General features: G+C 30.1%; 2 protein-coding genes across 2 annotated transcripts; both read left to right on the forward strand.

The window, feature by feature from the left end:
* Positions 1-14,735: 14,735 nt before the first annotated feature.
* LOC132804010 (protein PSK SIMULATOR 3-like) lies at positions 14,736-16,196 on the forward strand. The gene has a single exon (XM_060817887.1). The coding sequence runs from the start codon at positions 14,736-14,738 to the stop codon at positions 16,194-16,196; it is 1,461 nt and encodes a 486-aa protein (XP_060673870.1).
* Positions 16,197-20,186: 3,990 nt separating this feature from the next.
* On the forward strand, positions 20,187-23,112 carry LOC132804100 (ribulose bisphosphate carboxylase/oxygenase activase 2, chloroplastic-like). The gene is made up of 7 exons (XM_060818044.1): positions 20,187-20,526; positions 20,766-20,873; positions 21,019-21,221; positions 21,367-21,472; positions 21,568-21,653; positions 21,778-22,250; positions 22,341-23,112. The coding sequence occupies exons 1-7, from the start codon at positions 20,482-20,484 to the stop codon at positions 22,613-22,615; spliced, it is 1,296 nt and encodes a 431-aa protein (XP_060674027.1). The 5' UTR covers positions 20,187-20,481; the 3' UTR covers positions 22,616-23,112.
* Positions 23,113-27,075: the final 3,963 nt, after the last annotated feature.

The following is a 27,075-nucleotide window of genomic DNA, read 5'->3' on the forward strand; positions in this document are numbered from 1 at the left end:
AGAAATCTAGCCTTTAACAATTGCTTCATCCAATGTCATATTCTAACAGTATCCTTTCCTTCCCTCCATCGGTTTAACGAAACCTGATCCCACTGAGTTGAGGCTCTGCCTTTCAACTTATAGGCAACTAATTTCACCCGTTATTGCTCAGGAATGTTCATATAATCCAAGAATTTTTCAACAGTTTCCAACCAATCCAGAAATTTTTCAATATTCAAATGTCCATAAAAAATAGGAATACTAATTTTCATCTTGTATTCAGAGGCCTCATTGTTCTGTGCATACCTGTTTGGCATCCTAAAATGGTGCCTCATGCGTGGTTCCCCATATACAGGACGGATTTGCCTTTGCATCCCTGGTTGAATTGCAGCCTCAATCTCATCATCAGAATCGAAGTTATCATTGATCGGCAAGTGATACGGAGTATCATTAGTGAGCTTTGGTATTCCTAAGTTGAAATGTTGATGGAATTGAGGATAGGTGCACATCAGTAGAGGACAAGCAACATCTCGGTCCCGCTGTCCAGTAACGTCAAGTTGATAGGAAATTAGAGGAGTTAGGTTGGTTGGGATTGGCACAATTCAAGGGTGAGAGCTTCAATTTTTTGCTCTAGACCTTTTATGGCTGCCTAAATGGCTTGGTTGGTTTGCTCATTCTGGCAGCTTGATTGCTTCCTTCATCAGAATTGGTCATCAAGCTTGTCTAGATCCAAGGCTCTAATACTAATCTGATGCAGCAAAAAAAGAAAATTAAACAATTCAAGTTGAAAAACTTTGAAAACTCAAAGATTCCAGTAGAGAAAAAGGTTTATGTCCATTAGAGAAGCATAAGCTTCAAGCAAGTTCTGTTACAATGGCTGGAAAATGAAAACTGGTTCATTCCAAGAGAAATGACAAATTTATACTCAAAACAAGGAGTGCCAAAAATGGGGCCGTATTTGTTCTAGTATTATTACAGCACAAGTCAAATGCTAACTAATGTTCATTATATGATAAAAATAGAAAAAAAGTAAATAACACGGCGCGTTTCAGCTTTTGGTGAAGGATCACTAATTTAAACTTCCTTCTCCACCAGCAATATTTTATTGAAAATTTAAAGTTTCCACCTCATCAGTATATATATTGTATATATATATATATATACACACACACACATATGTATAACCGCGTGGTGAGCAGTAGTACATTATTCAGCTTTTCAAGTTCTCACTTCGTTGTGTAAGGTCTTGGTCAAAATACATCGTAATTATTGGACTTCAAAGAACACAAGAAACTTCAATTGGACTAAAAACCAGTGGTAGGACCGCAAGACACCATTTTGCTTTCGTAACTTGCCAGTTTTATTCCACGTCGTACCGTGGAAGAGAAAGACCATATTTGTATATGTGTGAGTGATTGAGATTAATCATAATTGAGAGACTCTCGGTCTCAATGTGAAAGGACAAGCCCAGATGATATTTGATTGGACACGGTTATGACTAGCAAAAAAAATCAAAGAATTTTATGTTCTGTGGGACTGCGTTGGACTGGGGACACAACTCAGAAATATAAGCAACATTATTTCATTTTCAATGATAAATTATACATGTGTATGTATATATATATATATATATAGATATCTTATAGTTCACACTTCGCTTTCATGTTCACTCGATGTTCAATCGTTCTTACTCTGTACTAGTCTAATTCCATTGTTTCTTTAGCTAGCTATGATGATTAATATATAATCAATTATGCATGCATGATTATTTATTTATTTATTTTTTTCAAACGGCAAGATTAATTTTATAAGGTAATAATTATTTAACTAAACTTGTTATTTTGTTCATTGTCTCTTTGAGGATAATTCGGCAGGAAGTGATTTTGTCATTAGAAAACCATTTTCAAAGAATTGATTAGCTGATTGGTAGTTTTTCTAAACAAGATATCAAAATGCATTTTAAAAATTTTAGCCAAAATTTTAACTAACTCCCAATTAATGCACAATCATCATAAATTCAATCTCTATCCGAGATTAAAAAATTATAATTAATAAATAAAAAAAATAAAGCTTTACAATTAAAATATAACATTTACATAATTAAATGATATCATAAGGCCCAGACCATATTGGAGATTTTGAAAAAGTCAACCGCATATCAAATTATAATTATATTTTCATGATGACTTGAAAAATGATAACGATAAATGTTTCTTGATGTTCATACGGAACCATTTGATGATGAGTTGGACATTGAAAGCTTGTTAGTTCACATAATTAGAACTAAGAGGATAAACATTATAAATCAAAAAAATATTATAACAAGAATAAATTTTTTATTCAAAAAATAAACAATAATAAATTTAAAAAAACAATAAATGCTTAACATGTAACTGAGTAATATTTTTGGCAAATAACCTGAATTTAATTAGGCTACTGTTTTCGTTTAAAAAAAATTAGGATATTGTTTTTACCAAAAAAAAGATTAGGATATTATTGGAGTTTGACTTTTCTTTTTTTTGGGGTAAAATATTGGAGTTTGACTTGGTATATATATTATGGTATATGTAATAGTTAACATATTAACTGGTTCAAACTTGACTATAAGATTTATTATGGGGTTAACAGCATTTTGATTTTCACAATTTTTGTTTTACAATTTAAGCTATTATTTTTTTGATTTAGCATTTTAAATTTTCAATTCTCAGATTTAGGATGAATATACAAATATTGCTCAAGTTTCTAATAAATTATTCAGATCCCCTTATGACAATCTAAATTATCTTAACAACACTCTTAGTTAAATTAAATTATCTTTAGATGTTTTGTTCTTCTTTTTTATTTTGCATTTTTTGTGATTTTGCAAAAATTAATATCAAGAAAATTTTATTAATTTATATTTTTAACTAATTTTATTTCAACTATTTGATAGTTTTACAGTTAAAAAAAAAATATATGTGATAATTTTTACATAAGTTTTTTTAATTAAATGATAATTTGTCAAATATATTTAACTAAATATATTAAAATGTATTATAATTTTTCAAATATATTCAAATAAATATATTATAATTTTTCAAATATATTTACCTAAATGTATTTATCAAATATGTTAGTTACTTAATAAAAAACTTATGTAATTAAAATTATCATATAGTTTTTTTTGTATAAAAAGAAAATTTTATCACATTGTTTAAATTAAATTTAATTAAAAATAGAATAAAACCTTGAATACTTCAAATTATTATTGCAAAAGAAAAAGAAAAATAGAGCTTTTAAATGTAATTTAATTTTATTAAATTTACAAAGGTAATTTAACTTGCATATAGTTTAGGAGGTGTGAATGATTTATTTAAAATCTAAAAGATATTTTTATATTTACCCCAAATTTTAAGGGGTGTAAATAAAATATTTTTTTTTATAAATTTGTAGCAATTTAGGTTTTATTTGACTTTTGATTATCGAATTTAACATTTTATATAAATGGTATTAAAAAATTAATTTTTAATTTAAAAAACATTAAAGTTCAGAATATTAACAGTTTTTAAATTTTTACACTTTAATACCTTTTATTTTGAAAAAATAAATTAGAGACCACCTGATTAATATTAAATTATATCAAATTTAAAATTATAAAATATTAAAAATGTAGATTTTTAAAACTAATTTTAGAGTTTTGCATTCTAATATTTTTTAGTTTTAAAATTGATACAATTTAATATTATTTACATATGAAACGACTATTAAGCACTGCTAGTCAAAAGTTAAAAAGGTCTAAATTGTACCAAATTAAAAAATTGATGGTCTAAATTACTTAGGTTGAAAAGTTAATGGCCTAACTTATAAAATTTTAAATATTAGAGATATTAAAGTTTAATCAACCATTTATTGTGAACTAATCATCAACTTATTAAATAATCAAATACTACATACGTATGTAATAATAAACATATTTAATATGAATCAATAAACTTTTCAAGCATAAACATAAGGTTAAAATGCACCTTATTACCCTTTATTTTACCATATTTTCACTTAGGAGGTTCTAAAAAAATTTTAATATTTAATATCTCCTATTACCCATTTTATGAAAAGCACATAGAAACCATTCAAATCATGTCACGTGTTATTCATATAATCACTTTTTTATTTATTTTTTATTCATTTTAATTTGTCCAATAATTTACAAAAGTTTTGTAAGAGAGAGAGAGAGAGAGAGAGAGAGAGAGAAATCCTCTGCCTTCGCCTGCAGAGGAAGATGAGGTACTATGACAATTTAATCAATTGGATTTGTTTTTTTGCCAAGATTTTCAATTAGCGTCTCGAATTTCTACTACCACCACATGTTTTTGCTTATTGATTCTTTTTGCTAATGATTTAAAGCTTTGATGGGTGGTGGTTATTAAACGAAATAATACCTACAGTTGTGCAAACGATGCTGCAGATGATGGAGTTAAGTCCCTTTGATAGTTGTCGTGAGTATTATTTTATATTATGATCATTCCATAGTTGCAGCTTTGACGGGGACAAAGGCGGAGGCTAAGCTAGTGGTGGTGGTGGTCGTCGTGAACAAGGATCGGTATCTTCTCCACCTCCACCGCCACAGTCAAGTAGATTATCCCCCCGTTGTAAATAAACCACCACCACCACCCATCAGGCAACGAGGAGCTGAGTCGCCGCCACCACCCCCAACTTCAAAGTCGTCGCCTTCGACCAGATCACACACTCCTCCGCTACCATCTCCATTGCCATGGCAATCACCAGTAAAACTATCTGCCATCCCCAGGAGGACTCATCTTCTACCACCACCTTCACTCTTCTCCTCGATCTATCAACCTCAATCTCCACCACCATCAACCTATCAGCAGCATCCCACACATTCACCTCCACCAACACCACCGCCTTCAAGATTTGTGGGAACCTAAACCTGTCAACAACACCTGATCCATCAATCTCAAAAATTGATTTTTTTTTCTCAAAATTTTTTGGGAAATTATAAAAAAAAAAAATAAAGAAATAAATAAAGTGGTTGTATGATAACACGTGAAATTATTTGGACAGTTTCAGTGTAATTTTGATAGAATTGGTAATAGAGGATATTAAATATTAAAAAAAAAATTACAACCTCTAAGTGAAGGTATAGTGAAAATATATGGTACAAAAGTGTATTTTTAGCCTAAACATAATTATGTGTATCTTACCTTAGTACAGTTAACTTCATGAGTTGGCAACCTGATATTACAGTACTATTATGTACTGAAAACGATATCCATCTCTACAGCATTCTCTAAAATAATAAATAAATCATAAAACCAAAAATACTTCATTGTGATTATCACATTTATATAGTTATTTATATGGTGGTAAATGCAAATTAAATAAAATCAATCACGAGCTGTTTTATTTTACAGAGATGGCTCTTTTAGTTTGTATTTATAAATACACCATAACCATATTAGTGAGATCGCTCACATCTTAGTAATAATTAGTTTTGTTTAAAATAGTTTTGCTTAATTAAAATCTATAGATTTATCATCCAGCTTAATTAAAATATATTATATATTTATCATCCAAAAAAATGAAAATCTATATGGAAAAGCAAACGGCTAAAAATTACCAACTAAATTATTATATGTCATAGTAAATTGAGGTTGCCTCAATAGTATGCTCACATCCAAATATTTTTAAAAAAAATTTAGCAATGAGATTAGTTATTATTAGATACAATATAGTAATTATAAACCTTTTTTGTGGATAATATTTTTAGCTACAGAATTTGACACTTTACTTCAAGTGATAGGTATCAAATTGTTTGGATAATACAATGGCAAGTTTAGTATATAGAACAATTATTTCTAACAGAATAAGGATATTTATTCGTAGGAATCAAAAAATGAAAAATAAATATTTATTCTTTATTGATATTTTTGATTATTATTGTAACATCCTTCCTCAAAAGTGCTTGAAATTTTTATTCTTCAACCAAGTTTGACCAATTGGACCATTTATGGATCTTAGATTTGACTTTTTATATAGTTAAATTTTAGGTTTGACCACATAGAGTATGCTGATAAAAGTTCATAAATAGTTGACACACTTAATTTTGAGTTATAGTTGAAAAGTTATTATTCTAAAAATATTTAAGCATTAGTATTAAGTTCAAACCAGTCACAAATATTTATCTGTTACTGATCCAGGGCTTTATATATACATGAAAAACCATGCATTCATTAAACAATTGCAAAAATATCCAAAAAGTCTCAAAAACACTTTCACATCCGAGAGAGACCTGAACTGGATCGATCTAAACCCATTTAAGCACAATCGGGTTAAGCCAGTTTTGATCATTTTTTTTTCTTTTACCACCATTAACCACTACAAGCTGGCTAAGAGTGAAGCCCGTACTCTGACTACCACAACCTTTGAGTCTTGGGCTTGATCATTGTCGAAGTCCAACTGGTCGCGCAAAGATTTTGACTTTTTTAGCCATTTTAGGTCGACCTATGCCTTTATCCCCTTTAATTTGGATCCTTAAAGCTTGTGTCTAGCCTCCATTTGTCAAAATTCTTCACAATTTGAGAGATCCATCTATGTCAGATTTGGCTTAATTTTTTGATATGTTTTACGACTATCAATGATGTTTTTTGACCAAAATGAGCTTAGATTCGTATCACATATTCTACAAACTTTTCATTGATATAAAATTTGTAAATTTTGGACATCATTAGATAATATTTTCCATTTTTAGGTCTATTAATTAAATATCGAGTAAAATTTGGTTGTGTTTAGACAATTGATGACCAAATTAACATTATTTTTTGTAATTATATGTTAGTAGGACCTATTGAAAGGTTCAATTTTATTGAATTGGCTTTTGAGTAAAAAATCCAAATTTTATGTATTTGGAACACACCAAAGTCTTTAGTATCAATTTTAGAGCATAAAAAATATTTTATTATAATATATGCATTTGTATTGCACTAAGAGATAACCTTGTGGAGGAGCAGGAGTAGTTATCAGTTGTATATGTGAGTGATCTATTTTTAAAAATGTTTTGGATATATTCGTACAATACATAGATGGTCTAAATATTTTATGTATATATGATTTCATTTAAATGATTATGTATGTATATATGAATATCTACTAATGTATATACGTTATCATTTTATGTAACTTTTGATAATATTTTAAATGATTTCAAATTTTAATGATTTCATAGTGATCTTATCAATCTTGGTATTTAAAATATCTTGATATTTGAATTGATTGATCCTTGTAGAAAATATTTAATTTTGAAAAAGTTAATTAAAAAATTATATATATTTTTAAGCGTGTTTTTATTGTTTGTATTTCAAAGTGCTTAAAATGGTTTATGATGACATATATTTAATTGTTGGTCTTTATGTTTTGACTTGAAATAGTGATTTGAAATTTTTAGAATATTTAAATCAATGGTTTGATTTGAATATTAATTTATGCTTTATAATACAGTATTATTTAGAAAAGTGAAAATGTATCATCCTGAAAAAATTGATTTATGAATATTGTATTGTTGTTTTAATTGATGTATCATATAGTTTCAGTGGCTTAGTTATGTTATTATGTTAGTAGTAGGCAGGGTTGTCGCGATGCCTTTGGGATGTTAAAGATCGTGAGATGGTTATTCCCATGGTTTATTTATTGCTATGATGCTTTTGAGAGGTTAAAGGTCATGAGATAGGTTTTCTATGGTTATTATTTACCATGATACTTTTAAGATATTAAGGGTCATAAGATAGGTTCATCCCATGGTTTATGTTTATGTTTCTTTTTTGTTACTGTCAATGGTGGTTTGGGATGTCATGCACCATTTGACAACATTTGGTATATCATATACTAGTATATTGTTTATGTTTCTGATATATTTTTGGGTTTTTGATATATTAGTAAATTTTTATGAATTTTCCATAATTATTTTCTAAATTTATATGGACATTATTTTATGCCCAGTATTTAATCATAATCGATCTTATTTATAATATTTTAATAGTTATTGAGTTTTTATATTTAAGTATCGGTTTTATGATATTCATTTGGAGCACTATTTGGGTTTTGTGAAATGGATTTTAAAAGGAAAACTTTTCAAAAGAGTGGAATAATAGGTCTTGAAAGGAAAATTCACAAAAATAAAAATATTAATTTTCTATTATATTTTGCCACTCACTAAAATATTTTTATATCACATTTTATTGTGTTAAAATTCTACAGCAGCAGCAGTATTTTATCTTTCCTTATTTTGTCCTTATCTTTCTAGATTCATTCCTATCATTTATATAATCATATTTATATTTACTCTTTAAATGCTATGATAAAAATTATAGACACAATAGTAAACCTATAATTGTGTGTAGAATGGCCTGTAGTGTGACCGACTATAAATGCTCGTTATAGTTAAAGACTTGCATATTGTTGTGGTTTTTATCTTTATATTATAAGGTATTATTTTACAATGCATGCATTGGTTGTGCAAGGTCTAGGTGAGGTTCCATTTGGCTTTCCCTAAAGATTGATTGGTGGGTTTCACTAGGCAAGACCATTCAGGAGTCCTAGGATGGTTCTCGAGGCAGATCCTATCAATTATATTGAATTAAATTCAATATTTAGCTTTTAGAAATAAAATCAATGTTTAGCTTTTTTTATAAATAAAATCAATTACAGGATGTCAATTATTCTAATTTCTAAATTAAAAGGGAACAAGATTTCATCCAAGTTTAGTTGAATTGGGATTTAGAGATGTAGTGTGTGTTAGGGGTTGCTTTTAAGCCCCTATTTTTGGATTATGGGAGAATTTTTCATGAAATTTAGTGTTTTGTAGATCTATAGATTTTAGATTTTTAATAATTTATCCTCAATCTGAAAAGTAGTTAGGGATAACTTCTCAAATTCTCCTTCTAGCATAAGTAGGATTTTTAAAATGACAATTACTATTATACTTTAATTAATAATAAAATTCCCTTTTATCCATTTTTATATGGTAATAAAATATATAAATAAGGAAATAATCATTTATATTTATTTTGGTTGTTATATATCATTAAAACAATTAAGTATGATTTTTAATATGCATCAAATTTTAATTTTAAAACTTTTAACAATTTTAAAATAATAGTTTACTAAATAATTATTAAATGACCTAAAAAATTAATTGTTATTTCAATAGAGCTTTTATTGTACAATAATCCCAAATTAAGCCGCATTTTCAATGGTATTTATCATTTAATCAGTAATTCAGTATATATATATATATATATATATTACCGGGTGGTAAGCAGTAGTACATTATTCAGCATACAAGTTCACACTTTTTCGTGTACGGTCTTGGTCAAATACATCGTAATTATTGGACTTCAAAGAACACAAGAAAATTCAGTTGGACTAAAAACCAGTGGTAAGACCGCAAGACCGCATTTTGCTTTCGTAACTTGCCAGTTTTCTTCCGCGCCGTACCATGGAAAAGGAAGACCACATTTGTATATATGTATATGTGTGAGTGGCTGAGACTAATTATAATTGAGAGACTGTAGGTCTAAATCTGAAAAGGCAAGCCCGGATGATATTTGATTGACACGGTTATGACTAGAAAAAAAAATCAAAGAATTTTATGTTCTGTGGGACTGCAGTTGGACTGGGGACACAACTCAGAAATATATAAGCAACATTATTTCATTTTTCAATGATAAATTAGACATATATATATATATATATATAGCTCTTATAGTTCACACTTCGCTTTCATGTTCAATCGTTCTGACTCTGTAAAAGTCTAATTCCATTGTTTCTTTAGCTATAGCTATGATGATTAATATATAAATCAATTATGCTTGCTTGATTATTTATTAGTTTTTTTCAAACTGCAAGATTAATTTAAGGTAATAATTATTTAACTAAACTTGTTATGTTGTTCATTGTCTATTTGAGGATAATTCGGTAGGAAGGGATTTTGTCATTAGAAAACCATTTTCAAAGAGCTGATTAGCTGATTGGTAGTTCTTAACAAAATGCATTTTAAAAATTTTAGCGAAAATACTATGGAAAGTGTTTTTGAAATAACTCCCAATTAATGCACAATCATCATAAATTCAATCTCTATCCAAGATTAAAAAGTTATAATTTCTAAGTTCATCCCCAAAAATGAATAAATAAGATAAAGCTTTACAATTAAAATATAACATTTACATACTTAAATGATAGCATAAGGCCCATACCATATTGGAGCTTTAGAGAAAGTCAACCGGATATCGAATTATAATTATATTTTCATGACTTGAAAAATAATAACGACAAATGTTTCTTAATGTTCATACGGAATCATTTGATGAGTTGGACATTGAAAGCTTGTTAGTTCACATTAGAACTACTTTATGTAAGAGGGTTAAACACTCATAAATCATAATACGTTTTGAACATTTCAATTCAGTTTAGAAATTGACTAAATTTTAGTTAGTGTCATATCGTAAGAAAATAATATTATAACAACAATAAATTTCTTATTCAAAAAATAAACAATAATAAATTTTAAAAAACCATAAATGCTTAACATGTAACTTGAGTGATATTATTGGCAAATAACCTCAATTTAATTAGGATACTGTTTTTTATTTTTTAATAAAAAAATTAGGATATTGTTTTTACCAAAAAAAAAAAAAAAGATATTATTGGAGTTTGACTTGGTATATTTCATAGTATATGAAATAGTTAACATATTAACTGATTCAAACTTGACTATAAGATTTATTATGGGGTTAACAGCATTTCGGTTTTCACAGTCTGCAATTTAAGTCATTATCTTTGATTTAGCAATGTAGATTTTCAATTGATCAAGTTTAGGACAAATATAAAAATATTGTTCAAGTTTTTAATAAATCGTTCAGATCTTTTGGTGACAATCTAAATTACCCTAATACTCTTGTTAAATTGAATTATCTTTAGATTTTTTTTCTTTTGCTTTTTGCATTTTTTTGGGGGATTTTGCAAAGAATTAATATGAAGACTTGAAAATTTTATTAATCTATATTTTTAACTAATTTTATTTCAACTATTTGATAGTTTTACAGTTAAAAAAATATATGTGATATTTTAATATAAATTTTTTAATTAAATGATAATTTGTCAAATATATTTAACTAAATGTATCAAATGTATTATAATTTGTCAAGCATATTTAAATAAATATATAATAATTTTTCAAATACATCTACCTGTATTCATTTATCAAATAGGTTAATTACTTAAAAAAACTTATATAATTAAAATTATCATATAGCTTTTAATATAAAAAGGAAAAATTATCACATAGTTTAAATAAAATTTAATTAAAAATATAATAAAATTTTGAAGCCTTCAAATTAATTATCGCAAAAAGAAAAAGAAAAAGAAAAAGAAAACTTTTAAAGGTAATTTAATTGTATTAAGGTTATAAAGGTAATTTAACTTGCATGCAAGAGATGTGAACGATTTATTTAAAGCCTAAAAGATATTTTTATATTTACCCCAAAGCTTAAAGAGTGTGAATGAAATATTCCCTTTATAAATTTGTTGCAATTGAAATTTTATTTCATTTTTCATTACCAGATTTGATGTTTTACATTAACAATATTAAAGAAATCAATTTTTAAATTAAAAAAATACTAAAGTTAAAATTATTAACCATTTTGAAGATTCTACACTTTAATATCTTTTTTTTTTTTTTGTTAAATACAAAAAGTACAGGCTACTTGATTGATATTAAACTACATCAAATTTGAAATTATAAGACACTAAAAATGTAAATTTTTAAAATTAATTCTAAAATTTTGAATAACTTTGAGATTGAAAATTAATACAATTTAATATTATTTGCATGAAATGACTATTAAGCACTACTAGTAAAATTAAAAAGGTCCAAATTTCAATAAATTAAAAAATTGATAGTCTAAAATGATCAGTTGAAAAGTTAATGGCCTAACTTATAAAATTTTAAAAATTAAGGATATTAAAGCGTTATTAACCATCTATTATAAACTAATTTATTTATCAACTTATTAAATAATCAAATACTACATATGTATTTACATTCAAATACTAAATATATTTAATATGAACCAATAAACATTTCAGGAATAAACATAAAACTAAAATGCACTTTAATATCTTCTATTTTTATTATATTTTTACTTAGGAGGTTATAAAAAAAAAATTAATAATTAATATCTCTTATTACCAATTTTATGAGAACCATTCTAATCAGGGCACGTGCTATTTACATGATCACTTTTTTATTTATTTTTATTTTTTCAATTTGTCTGATAAATTACAAAAGTTTTTTAAAAAAAAAAAACCAAAAAAAAAAAAGTAAAAAAAAAAAACAAACAAACAAATCCTTTGCCTTTCACCTGCAACACTGGGAAGATGAGGTCTTAGAGGCTATGGCAATTTAATCAATTAGATTTGTTTTTTTGCCAGGATTTTCAATTAGCTTCTTGAATTTCCACAACCACCACATGTTTTTGCTTATTGATTCTTTTTGCTAATGATTTAAAGCTTTGGAGGGGTGGTGCTTATTAAAGCAAATAATACCCATAATTGTGCAAACGATGCTGCAGATGATGAAGGGGTTAAGTCCCTTTGATAGTTGTTGTGATTATTGTTTTGTATCATGATCATTCAATAAGTGGAGCTTTGAATGAGATAAAGACGGAGGAAGCCAGTGGTGGTGGTGGTGAACAAGGATCAGTATCTTCCCCCGTTGTAGATAAACCATCACCACCACCCATCAGGCAACGAGGAACTGAGTCGCAGCCCCACTCCCCACATCAAAAGTCGTCGGCCTTCGACCAAATCACACCTTCCTCCACTGCCATCTCCATTGCCATGGCAATCACCACTAAAACTATCACTTAGCCCCAGGAGGACACATCTTCCACCACCACCTTCACTCTTCTCCTCAATCTATCAACCTCCACCTCCACCACCATCAACCTATCAGCAGCATCCCACACATTCACCTCCACCACCACCGCCTTCAAAATTTGCAGGAAGCTAAACATGTCAACAACACCTAATCTCTCAATCCAAATTTTTTATCTCAATTTTTTTTGGGAAATTTTAAGAAAAACAAATAAATAAATAAAATAAATAACTAAATAAAGTGATCGTGTGAGCAACATATGACATTATTTGGATATTTTCGGTGTGATTTTGACAGAATTGATAATAGGGGATATTAAGTGTCAAATTTTTTTTTTACAACCTCTAAGTAAAAATAGAGTAAAAATAAATAGTACTAAAATGTATTTTGGCCTAATAATAATTATATGTATCTTACTTTAGTACAGATTAATTTCATAAGTTGGCAACTTGATATTACAGTACTATTATGTACTTCTAAAATCAATATCCATCTCTAGAGCATTTTCTAAAATAATAAATAAATTATAAAACCAAAAATACTTCATTATGATAATCACATTTATGTAGTTATTTATATGATGGTGAATACAAGTTAAATAAAATCAATCACGGGATGTTTTATTTTACAGAGATAGCTCTTTTATTTTGTACTTATAAATACACCATAACCATTAGTGAGATCACTCACATCTTGGTAATAATAGTTTTGTTTAAAGTAGTTTTGCTTAATTAATATATATATATATATATATATGTGTGTGTGTGTAGCACACAAAAAAATTAAAATTTCTGTGAAAAGGTGAACTGTTTAAAATTACCAATTAAAATATTATATGTCAATAGTGAATTGAGGTTGACTCAAAAGTATACTCACTTCCAAATGTCTTTTATAAAGACGAAAGTATAAAGCAAAGCGTTTTGATTGATATGAGGAGAGATGTAACACCAGTGTTGATGCCTATGCTTTCCAGGAATTAAATTATAATGTTAAAAAATTAGATATATATATATATATATATTTAAATTGATATAAAATTTAAAAAATAAAAACAGTATTGAGATTGCAAAATAAAAAAATTAAAGCTTACATAAGTATAAAATTAATGTATTATAAACAAATATAGAATACAACATACATTCTAAATTTATAAATAAAATTATTTTAAATCTAAACGAGGGTAAGATGGATTTTCATAAAATAAAAATAATTAATTTAAGATCTATGAGGTGTATAACTTTACTATTCAAAACGTATAAAAATAAAAATTAAAAATTAAAAAAGCATTTTTGTGTGCACGATGTATGCTTCATCCTTTTAAATCTCACATGAAATTCATTTTGAATAAAAATAACATTTTTCTTATACTATTGATGAGAAAAATAAACAAAAATATAATCTGATGCCACATCATGATTTTTGGGACCCATACAGACGTAAGAAAAGGAAATTAATTAATTAAATAAATAAAATAAAAAGTAGTCAACCTACGAGACCAGACGTGCGCTAAATGTCAAACGAACCCTGAGAATCAATAAAATTCTCTTTCATACTGCCACCTTCTTCATTATCTTTCTTTCTCACTCTGTCATTGTCTGTATGATTGAATGGTATCTTGTACTGAAAATTCAATTTTCCATTATATAATATCAAAATAAACTGTTTAAAACGCGTCCCCATGAACAAGCTTCGAAATATCCAATCTTTCAATCCCCACACAACGTCCTCCATATAACCCAATCAATCCCAAACAGCCTAAACCACCACAAAAACAACCTCCTTCTCCAAATCCCAACAATAACTCAAACCACCCTTTTTCCAACAGGCCATGGTCGTCGTCGTCGTCCACCTTTCTCACTCACCTCCCATGGCCTGGCTCTCTTCTGTTTCCCTCAAGAAGTCCTCGCCGCCGCCGGCGACTCTCGGAATCCTCTCCTTCGAAACTGCCAAGATCATGTCCCGCCTACTCTCCCTCTACAATTCTCTCACCGACGACGAAATCAACCGCCTCCGGAACGAAACCATATCGTCCCGAGGTGTCTCGTACTTGAATTCAGATGATGAAACCTTTCTGTTGGATCTCGCTTTCAATGAAAGGCTTGACGATCTCGATCAGGCCGCCATTGCTGTCTCCCGACTTGCCTCTAAGTGCTCCGATTTCGGACTTAAACGATTCGACCTCCTTTACGCCGACCTGAAGGTCGGACTCATTGATGTGGAAAAATTCGAATTCGGTTCGAAAAGGACCAACAAAGTGATAGAGAAGATGAAGAAATTCATATCTGAAACTGCGAATCTCAATGTGGCATTGGAATCTCTAACCGAATTGGAACAATCGGAGAAGAAAGTAGAGCGGTGGAAGAACAATCTGGATACGAAACAGTTAGGAAAAACAAATTTCGAGCTCTTGAATCAGAAAATAGAGTATCAGAGAAAACAAGTTCAGTGCTACAGAAAGACCTCTCTGTGGAACCAGACCTTCGATAAATCGGTCGGATTCATGGCTCGAATCGTCTGCGTCATCTATGCCAGAATCTACAAAGTTTTCCAACCGGAAACTAATTTAAGCCTAAAAAACTGTTGCCTTCTCGAGGATCGGAAATTTTACCTGAAGAAAAATAAAGGACCATCGAAATCCGGTCCGATTCCGAAATCTTCAACGAAAAGTTTAGTCCGGTTCCCTAGTCGTTTATCGCCGCCGAACCCGGATCTTTCCGAAAATATCGGATTCGCCGTCGATAACAACACCATTGATAAAGGAAACAAAAACAGAGTTTACCGATTGGCTCCGCAATCGACGATCGGAGCGTGTGGATTGACGCTTCGATACGCGAACGTGATCACATTCGCGGAGAGGTGTTTGTACGCGCCGGCGACGATAGGCGAGAACGCTCGGCGATCTTTGTACGAGATGTTGCCGAAGAAGTTGAAGGAGATGGTCAGGAGGAAATTGAAGAGCCACTGGAGTAAGAAGGAAGATGATGAACGTGGAGGTTTCTACGGTGGCGATGGTGGCGAATCGCTGGCGGAAGGGTGGAGGAACGCGGTGGAGGAGATAATGGAGTGGCTGACGCCAATGGCCCACGATACGTTGAAGTGGCAGTCGGAGAGGAACTTGGAGAAACAGAAGTTTGATGCCGACCCGAAGGTGCTGTTGTTGCAGACGTTGCATTATTCGGATTTGGAGAAGACCGAGACCGCCATTGTTGAGGTGTTGGTTGGGTTGAGTTGTATATTTAAGTATGAGAACAAAAGAAATCTGCGTGGTTCAGTCCCCAGCTATAGGTGACGACAAAGTTACTTTAATTTGATTTTTAACTTTTTGTTTTAAAAAAATTACTTTAATTTGATTTTTAACTTTTTGTTTTAAAAAAATTTAATATTTTTAGACAGAGATTTTGGGAGATATTTAAAAATAAAAAATAAAAAAAATTAGTAGTTTGTTTTGTGTTTAATTTGTTCTTTGATCAGTTTTTTATTCTTTCTGTAAAAATTTGGATGGTCATATTTAAGTAAGTATACCGCTCAGCAGAGTGTGGAGTCGAAATTTTTATTTTTTATTTTTTTTATAAACATAAATAAGAAAATTAAGCGTGATTTTCTTATCTGGGGTTTCTTTCTCTTTGTAATTCTGTTCTGGACATGCTTATTAATTACTTAGTTGATAAGTGACGAAATGTTTGATACTTTTCAAAGAACTTCTTAACTTAATATGCTTTCAGCAACTTCATTCGTAAAATTACTTACTTAGGAATAAAAGTATTGTAAAACCGCAATTAAGAAAATGAGAGAATAGTTTATTTTGGTTTTTTTTTTTTTGGGGGATAATTTAAAATTAAAATGGATTAGTATTTAGAAATTTATAATTGGGAATTTGAATCTCCTACATTCCAATATAAAACAAAAAGGAAAAAAAAAATCATGTATTTTATATAACAGTCTCTTAATCCAAAATAAAAAATAAAATAAAATAAAATTTGATAAATAAAAAAATGGGCTCCTTTGAGTATCTTTGGCCCAAATATTAGGCAACTAGGGAACATTAATAACTTACGGCTTTCTAATCCGTTACGAGTTCACAAGCTACTTTGTCCATTACCAATCCGGCTGTCCTTATCATTCTCTTCTACAATATTTTTGCACGTGGAATCTACACCAAAGCTCAGATAGATTTGTTAGAAATCAAACCTCCAACTCCTACAAACAGATGTGATGCGTCCATCGGCATCCTAACACCTGTCAAAACATATAAGGGTTACCTAATGTCACTTATTCATTTGGTTTTCGAAAACAAATGTCACTCATCGTTTTATTTATTTATTTTTTAATCCAACTTACAAAACTAATTTAATTTTTCATATGTATGGTATTAAAATAGATCATATGTCAATAACTAATTAGAACCAGTTAGTTGGAAATGTATATTTTTTTTCTTAATGAGATACTTTTTCCTGGACTAGAATGTGGACTTACAAAAATGGTGGACTTAGTCACCAAGATCCATATCAAAAGAGAAAGGGGGGGGGGGGGGGGGGGGGGGGGGGGAACCATAAAAGTATCCACCCCTCAGCCAAAATAAAGAACAACGCCCATCTCTCTTATTTTTATTTATTTTTTAACTTATTCTATCTAATAAATTATCCAAAATGCCATCATTGTATTATCCAAATAAACTCACCAAAAAAAAAAAAAAACAAGAAGAAGATTTACTTTGCAGTCATCTTTCAAAAACTTTAACAACATAATCCTCATTCTTAACTTTACTACAATTTTTTGAGTAAAAATAACTAAAATGTCTTGGATAATATATTTATAAATTGATAAGTTCTAAAATTTATGAACATATTAGAGCATCCCTAAAGAGCTTTTTATCCATTATAAATTTATTTATTTTGAAACGCCCATTTTTAAAAACAAGTTCCAACTCATTTTATATTTTAACCTTTTAAAATACAAAATGTATTTGGCTTTCCAAATTTGAAGAGCCAGAAAAACTCTTTATATCTGATATTATATTAATATTATTTAACACTTATCAAATTTTAAGACCATTATATTATATTAAAATATTTTTAAAATATTTATTGTAAAAACAAAAAATTAAAAAAAAAACATAACAATAAATGTTCATTAAAAAAATAAATAAATAATATGATATAAAAAACATTATTGTAGAAGTTTTAAAAATTTTATTTTTTATGTTTAAAATACTTTTAATTCTTAAAAAGTCTTTTGAAAATTATTATTAATTGAGTGCAGATATTTAATGAATAACATTACCAAATTAATTTTTACTTCTTGAAGACAACAAGTCATGTCCTCATTAGAAAGGAGTGGGGTATAGACAAAATTAAATAATATTACTCCACTTCCATTAGGAAGGGCATTCTGTTATGGAGAGAAAATAAAGTGTAAATAAATTTAAGTAAGACTATCTCATCCCCGTGAAAAAATAAAAAAATAAAAAAAAAAAAAGTTATGGAAAGGGCTTGTGAACCCCTCCATATGGAAAGGGCACCTCTTGATGGACATCCTTTCACCCAGCCCATTTCCCATGGAAGCTTCATCGATAGTAGGGATGTCAATTTGTCCCGTCCATCTCCAAAATCACGGTGCACCGCCTCTAACGGGGCGGTTTTTTTTCGAAAATTCGGGGATGCGGGACGGACTCGGGACAAATGCCTAAAAACCGAGTCAGGGACGGGCCGGGAACCCCGCCCCGATATATAATATATATATATATATATATTTATTATTTTTTTTATAAAATTTTATTTATGTAAAATCATTTTCTTTTTTTTATTTATTTTTTAAAATATGTATTTTATTATAATTGTAAATTTGTTCCTTAATGTATTTATTATATTTTTATTGCATTGTAGTCATTTTTTTTATATTTTAATCATAAAATAATTTTTTTATATAAATTTTTAAAAAAATATATCAATTAAAAAATAAAATAGAGAAAACCGTTCCGTCCCGTCCTCGCTCCGCAAAATCTCCGATCCCGCCTCGCACCTAACAAAACAAAAAAAATTACAGGGATGGGATATAAAATTTTCCACGGGAACGGAGACGGGATTTTAAAAATCAATCCCGCTCCGCCTCGTTGATATCCCTAATTGATAGGTGTCGCGTAGATTTAGTTGATGTTGTCTAAGCCTCGTCTTCAATTATACTCCCTATCATACGATCGGAGCCCCCTTCATAATGAGGATAGGGCGTGTTGTCTTCCATGCTGGACTAATAGAGTTTTTCTTTGTTTTATTTTTTTTTTTTATGTTTATCAAAATTGAAAAATAAAAATAAAGATTATTATCAAAGTAAAATAAATTTGTAAAATTATTTTCGATAATTTATTGGGTAAAAAAATATAAAAGGTGGAAATTTATTGAAAAGTAAAAGAGATGGACATTTTTTTAAAAGAAAAAAGCCAATTGACCGGGCTCTGTTAAATGTCATGAGGCCCAAGAAAAGCATAATGACGACCTGATTGGAGTATAAAAAGTCCAAAGAGAATTAAAGCCTGCATACTAAGACAATTTTGTCGTCGTCTGTTAAAATTATACTACTATCCGTTTGCAACGTCACTATTACACCCGCCGAACGAAAAAAATAAATAAAAATGTAGATATGACGGAACAGTTTGGGGATGCTTTATCAAAATAATAAAAATAATAATAAACAGTTTGGGGATGCTTTATCAAAATAATAATAATAATAATAATAAACAGTTTGGGGATGGAAGGCAATTATTAAGATCCATCTTCCAGGAACTTTCTCATAAAAATATATATATATATATATATATAAAATGTCCCATCCAGGTCAGTACCATTTGTAACCCACTCCTCTACATGTCACAGAACCATCATGAAAATGAAACGTATTGGGCTTCTGACACGTGCTCTCTCTAACAAAATATTAAAAGAAAGAATTCTATTTGCCATTTGACTCGGGTAGGCGCACCCCTATTAATTTCTCACTAGTTGACATCCTGTTTTGTCAGCAGGAAGTTTTCTTTTTTGGATATGTGTACTGTAGATTGTTTTAACTTGTTTTTGTCAGTTTAATATGCATGTATACATGTTTCCAAAAGCCAACTTCTTATATGCATTCCAAAAGGCAAATTTATGTAAAAAAAGAAAAAGCCATGTTTAATTGTCCATATGATTTTAAGTTAAAAATACGCCTTTCTTCTTTTATATATTAAAAAATAAATTGCAAATTATTTCCTTGCAGAAGCCTCCATAATTGTCTGTTAGCAAAACCGTGGTAGCCCATCAACCCGCAATATCCAAAACCAACGTCAACCTCCCCCACCCCAAGAAATACCCGCGATTCCATTTGTCTTGCTGTTGCTTGTATTGCGTCAGCCAATAGGATTCACTTTCTCTCAGCTCTCTTCCATGCCCAACTCACTGCCTTCCTGCCTGCCTGCCTCCATTTTCCTTATAAAGTGTGCCTCAATCTTTCTCTTTTCCTTCATAATGATGCATACAAAAACAATTATAGTTTCACCACTCCATCTGAATTCCTCTGTTTGACCACCACTGTTAGATTTTCTACACTCCATGGCAATTTCAATCTCAACCATTGGAGCTCTTTCCATTGCACCGGTACATTGTTTTCCCCGCCCTTTTTTTGTTAATGTTCCTGATGTTCTTGTTTACTCTGTTTTCATTGAAACGAAATCTTAAATCATAAAACTCTCTCTTTCTTAATTATTATTATTATTATTTTTCTATCTTCTGCTAGCACAATTAAGAGACATTCTTTTCTTGGGTCAAATTTAATTTGATTTGTAAAAGATGGTATCTGTAATTTCATTCAAACTTTTAGTCTGTTGGGTGTAAAGAAAGCAGAACATTCCGTGCAATTCAACTTAAATGGGTTTGGACTTGGTGCTGGAGTTTCTTCTTCAAGCTTTCCCTTTTCATCCAAAAACTTGAAGAATAAGAATAAGGTAAGCTCTCCATATGTTTTATTTTGAAATAAGGGAACAAGAAAATAGTACAGGGTGTTAATTCTCATTCTTTGAATGTTCTATTTTCTTCGAAAAGATGTTTTCTTTTTCCATTTTCTTAATGTAATCCAAATATCAAACACAGGGAAAGAGTACACAATTGAGGATTTTGTCCAAGAGTTCCAAGCAGGACAGATGGGAAGGACTTGCCTTGGACACTTCAGATGACCAGCAAGATATTACTAGGGGAAAAGGAATGGTTGACACTCTCTTCCAAGCTCCTTCAGGCTCTGGGACACACCATGCTGTCATGACCTCCTATGACTATATTAGTCTTGGCCTTCGCCAGTAAGTCTATGATTCAAAGTTTGATTTTTTGTTTTTTTTTTTTTTTTTAATGTTTAAAAGCAAGATTTTGGCAATTGGGTCAGGAATGTATGTGTTTGGTTGCATAAAAGATCAAAACGTGTTTACTTTTGGGATTTTTTATCAGATTTAATATGGACAACAACATGGATGGGTTTTACATTGCTCCAGCTTTCATGGACAAAGTTGTTGTTCATATCACCAAGAACTTTCTCAACCTTCCAAACATTAAGGTTTGTTGATTGAATTTGGACTCTTAATATGGCAAATTATATATATGTATAAATTCACAATGAACTATTGGGATGTTTACAAATTCCCATGACAGGTTCCTCTTATTTTGGGTATATGGGGAGGCAAAGGTCAGGGAAAATCATTCCAATGTGAACTTGTCTTTGCCAAAATGGGGATCAAGTAAGTAGACTTTTATGCCTGAACAAAGAATAAAAATAGTTCAAATAGTCTTCTAGGGAACAAAATTTGAAAAATTTAAAGCAAAACCCTAATAAGTACTTTCTGTTTTATTTGATTACTTTAGTCCCATTTCAATGAGTGCTGGAGAATTAGAAAGTGGAAATGCAGGGGAGCCTGCAAAATTAATCAGACAGAGATATAGAGAAGCAGCAGATATTATTAGGAAAGGGAAAATGTGTTGCCTCTTCATCAATGATCTTGATGCAGGAGCTGGTAGGCTCAATGGGACCACCCAATACACAGTCAATAATCAGATGGTAAATGCTACACTAATGAACATTGCTGATAACCCCACAAATGTTCAACTCCCTGGCATGTACAACAAAGAGGATAATCCAAGTGTACCAGTCATAGTCACCGGGAATGACTTCTCAACATTGTATGCTCCTCTTATCCGCGATGGTCGTATGGAGAAATTCTACTGGGCACCTACTCGTGAAGATTGTATTGGAGTCTGCTCTGGTATTTTCCGAACTGATAATATTCCCAATGAGGACATTGTCAAGCTTGTTGATACCTTCCCAGGGCAGTCCATTGGTAGGTTCTATGACTTTGAACTGTATTTTCCAATGCAATACTAGATTTCAACCATTTGTTTTTCATTTTTTTTTTTTTTTTTATATGCAGACTTCTTTGGAGCCCTGAGGGCCAGAGTTTATGATGATCAAGTTAGGAAGTGGATCTCCAAAGTTGGAGTAGAACACATTGGGAAAAAACTTGTGAACTCAAAGGAAGGACCCCCAACTTTTAAGCAACCAAATATGACACTTGGGCAGCTACTTAAGTATGGTAATATGCTTGTACAAGAACAAGAGAATGTGAAGAGAGTCCAATTGGCTGAAAAGTACTTGAAAGAGGCAGCTTTTGGAGAAGCCAATGAGGTTTCCGCAAAAAAATACTAAAAAATTTCTCTTAAATTTGATCCTGAGTCCTTGATGAGAGGAGCTAAATCTAGCTTTAAAATAGTAAAAGAAAAACACAGATTTAAGTGTAAGAAATACAGAAAAATAATTGGAAACTGTAATAAATTAGAACAAAACATGGAGAAGACATGAAAATAATGCAGTAAACAAATGTTTCCTTGCTTGAAAAACCAATTTTCGATTCGTGTCTTTTACAACCATATCCAATTGAGGACTAAGCAAAAAAGTTTTAATTTGAAATACAATTTTCCTCAAGAACTTTTTTAAGCACAAAGGAGGCATTTAGGTTCTTGAGATTGTTCTAGTGGGAAAAAGAAGACAAGAAGTTAACCTTATTGTCCTAGAGAAGGCTGCAGCGATACTTATCCGCAAAAAAGAACAGTTGCATAGCGAGGAGACGATGGCAACTGCCTATTTGTGAATGTAACATAAACAAAATATAAAGACAACACAATTGATTGATCTTCTGGAAACTATCTCATGGTTTTCATAAATAGATTTCAATATATGTGTTTAATTTATTATTGTTGTTGTTATTATTATTTTGTTAATCATGGAATCAAATGGCAGGCCATCCATTGAAATAGCCAACGAACAACCATGGATAGTAGACAAAGAATTTTCCATTCTATTCAAACCTTACACATACCAAAATATGAAAAAGTACTATTTTGTTATTGAGACTTCATTATGCGAAAACAATATGAATATATAATTTATCAAATCGAAAAATAACTTTGCTTTCTGATAATGTGTAGATTAAAAAAAAATGAATAATATGTATAATTTATTAATTATTTAAATTTTATTAAAACCTAACAAATAAATATTTCAAGAAAAAGAATAGAAGGAGATAAAAAAAATAAAAAAAGAGAAATAAAAGTTTATGGAACATAAGAAAGGTAGAGAAAAAGATAGTGGGTACTATCATTTTTTTTGTGATTTTGAAATACTGCTTTAAAATAAAGTAGCACATATTGGTTGAATTTGCTCTGTAAACAGAGAGCATGTGACACTAAATAGCTTTATAATATGAAAATTAAAAATTGCAAACTAGCTAATAAAATCAAGAAAAGGACTTGAGCGCTAAAAACTTAATAGAATAAAAAGGTCGGTTCCAATTTTCCTAGATTTTGTTCCTTTCTCCTGGGTATTCATGTACGCTCTTCATGAAGCCAAACTGAATAGGAAGAGAAAGATTGAATTCACAGGAATGGTCCAAGTTGGCGGTTGAGGAAGAGGCCAAATTGAATTCTAAGCCTTAAGTATTCTACCCAACAGCTTACAAATCCAAAATTCCAAAACTTATATATAATTAATTAAACGCAACTGAAAACAAAGAGCTTGATTTTTTTTTTTTCTTTTTTGGGCCATAAAACTACAAAGAGCTTGATTTATGAAATGTAAAATAATGGAGGCAATTGAGAAGAAATATGAGAAGAAAAATAAAAAAAATTTTATTATTCTTTTGGAAATATAATACAAAAATAAAAATTTTTCTCGTGGAGATTTTCACATGGAACCTCTCTCTACACTGTCAAATTCTCTCTGAAATTACTCACTTTTCTCTCAAGCTCTCTCTGGAACTTAAACACATTCTCTCTCAGAGTTTATTCTCAATACTCCTCATTTGGGATGATATTGAGCTTGCTCTTTTTGCTTTTCTTGAATGTAACGGGATGAACCTATTTATAGACTTACAAGGTCGGTTGCATGGCCACAATCTTCAACAGCTTCTGATAGTAGTCCACAATTGTTGAGTTGGATTTCGGTGTTAAATGCAGCAATAGTCATTGTAAAAAATGGTGGCTGTGCAGTCTTCACACTGTCAGTACAGTGGTGGTGCGGCTGGACTTCACAGCAATAGCCGTGACAAAATGCACTGTTTTTTTTAAGGGAAAGTTCCTGAGAAAGTTCCATCAATTCAAGGTTTAGCGATGGGAACCCTGCCCACCGAATACTGGTTCACTGCATCTCTAACATTTGTAATCTATTTTCTATTTTTCTTTTGATAGAAAAAGAGGCTTTTTTTCTTTATAGGAAAAATGGAAAAAAAGTTTAAGGATTCCTTTTCCTAAATAGAAAAATCATTAAATACACATTATAAACTGACCTGAAAAATGATGACACACAGAGAAAATCATATTGTACCATGTGCACCATTAATTTTATGTCATTTTAAAAAGCCAAAGACTTTTGATGCCGTTGTCTCTCTTTAACCTTTTTTATTTTTATTTTTTATTTTTTTTATTTTTTTTTTATTTTTGGTTGAGAAACCCTTTTCTTCTTCGTGTTAAATGTTTTCCTTCTCCTTGGTATTGCCGATTCTTCATAACTCGTCAGAAAGAGGCCGTGTCAATCACTTAAGGGGGAATCAATCAAGGTGAATAGAGAAACTACTCTCAAAGGATAACACATTATATTTGTTGTTCATAAATCATCCAAAATTGTAAAGCCCTTTTGGAATGGAGTTCAGATGCAATATGTCATTGTTGGAACTAATGCAAATTGTCAGCCTCTCACGAAAATGGTAACGATGATAACAATGAACCAACCATGCTATTATCAATTTCAAATAATATTTGATTCCCAATTTTGACCATGACCTTATTTAACACAAAGTCATGCTTGAATATTGGGAAAACTGAGCCCAAGGGAAACATATTCTTATCATCTTCTTTATCTTGAAATTCCTACCCATTAAACTATGTTCCTTAGTGGTTGAAGATCACCCCCTTTCAAATGGATACATGAAGCTTGGCTTGGTCGAATTGCTAATGATGGTTTAGGCTTTTGGAACCATACTCTTCTATATTAAAGTTGTTTCTGTGCTGATATGTTTCCTTCAACCAATTGAATGGATTGTCCCACGCCACAATCCAATCAAAGGTATTTCCATTAGCACACTGGCCACGATAGGCGAAGACCCCTGATGAGCAAGCAGGTTGTGCAGCAGCAGATTTGATACGAGTAAAACGAGCCCCGCTCTCCACTGCCAAGATGTGCTGGGTATGAAACATCTCCAAACCCACTAGACCAATCATGGTGCTGCGAAGTATCAGCCATTACAGCGTCTCCAGTCGCATTGTAAATTTGGGCAAACGTGAACACATTGTCACTGGCCATGTCTTCGATCAGCTAGCTTAATTACGTGCTCACTAATTTGTGCCAGCTAACTAGTGGAAACTAGTACAGGTAGGTGGGGCATTAATTACTAGCGTTATCTAATTAGAAAAACAAAACTGCGGATCTGGCCCATTGCTCTCGCTGGGTTGGGCAATTAATTAATTGAAGCAAAATTTCCACAGCCATCAAACATTGGTTCACAATACATGATATAACTATATGTATTTAATACCTTTCTAATTTACATATATATATATATGATTGTTCAGCAACTATGAACTCTATGACGAATTTTGACAATAAGAAAATCAAGAAAATATATGTATGAATCAACTTTAATATATTCACTGTGTTTTAACAACGTTTACAAGCAACTGTAGTTATAAAACTTTTACACCTCAACTGTAATTATACAGTTAAGTAAACCTATCTAACTTTGTATATACCCTTTTGATAGAGCTTTACACTTTGATTTTTGTTTGGCAAAAGAGTAATTTTTTTTTTTTTTTTGGGTGTTATTATTATTAGTATTTTTTTTTTTGGCTAAAAAGCTTTGCACTTTACTTGTTCACGTGATAAACGTTCACTATACATCTATACTGATTTTCTATCATGGCTCGAGTCTTGATGTTGATCTTCAGATTTTTCCCACGAATGGAGCCATGTAGAAAGAACCAATAAAACACACAAGATATATACATTTTTAATAATAAATTTTTTGTTTTTATAACTAAAATCAGATGCCGTACTTTTTGAGGTGACGGCGATTAAATAATTGAACGACTTTGTATAAGAGTAGGAGGAAAGGTTTTGAAAGAATTACTTACATAAAAGAATTATTATTTTTATTGTATTATTATTATTTTTTTTTTTAGTTTATTTTTTCAATTCATAATTAACAGTCTATCTCATGCATTATTTATTTTTTCATTTTTTTTAACAGTAATATTTATTTTTCATGTTCATTTTTATTTTTTTAAATTTATTTATATTAGTTGTATTATATAATTTTACATATATTGTTTACCTAAATTATAAAATTATTTTTCAAAATCAAATTTTCTCTCTCCTAATTAAATTCAAAGTAAAATGCTCTTCCTCTTTCTTATTTGATTTCTAATCTCTAATTTTAACACATAAATATTTTTTTTTCTTTTCTCCAAGAATAAAAAAATTTATATGTATATATATATATATGAAGAAGAGTTTCATGGCATTATTGATTTTTGGCGCCAAAAATTGTATGTTCTTCTCTAAAAAAAGAGTTTAATATATATATAAGAAGTATTTCAGATTGTCAAATAGTAAATATT

Source organism: Ziziphus jujuba, chromosome 6 (assembly GCF_031755915.1).
Source record: "Ziziphus jujuba cultivar Dongzao chromosome 6, ASM3175591v1".
Lineage (NCBI taxonomy): Eukaryota > Viridiplantae > Streptophyta > Magnoliopsida > Rosales > Rhamnaceae > Ziziphus > Ziziphus jujuba.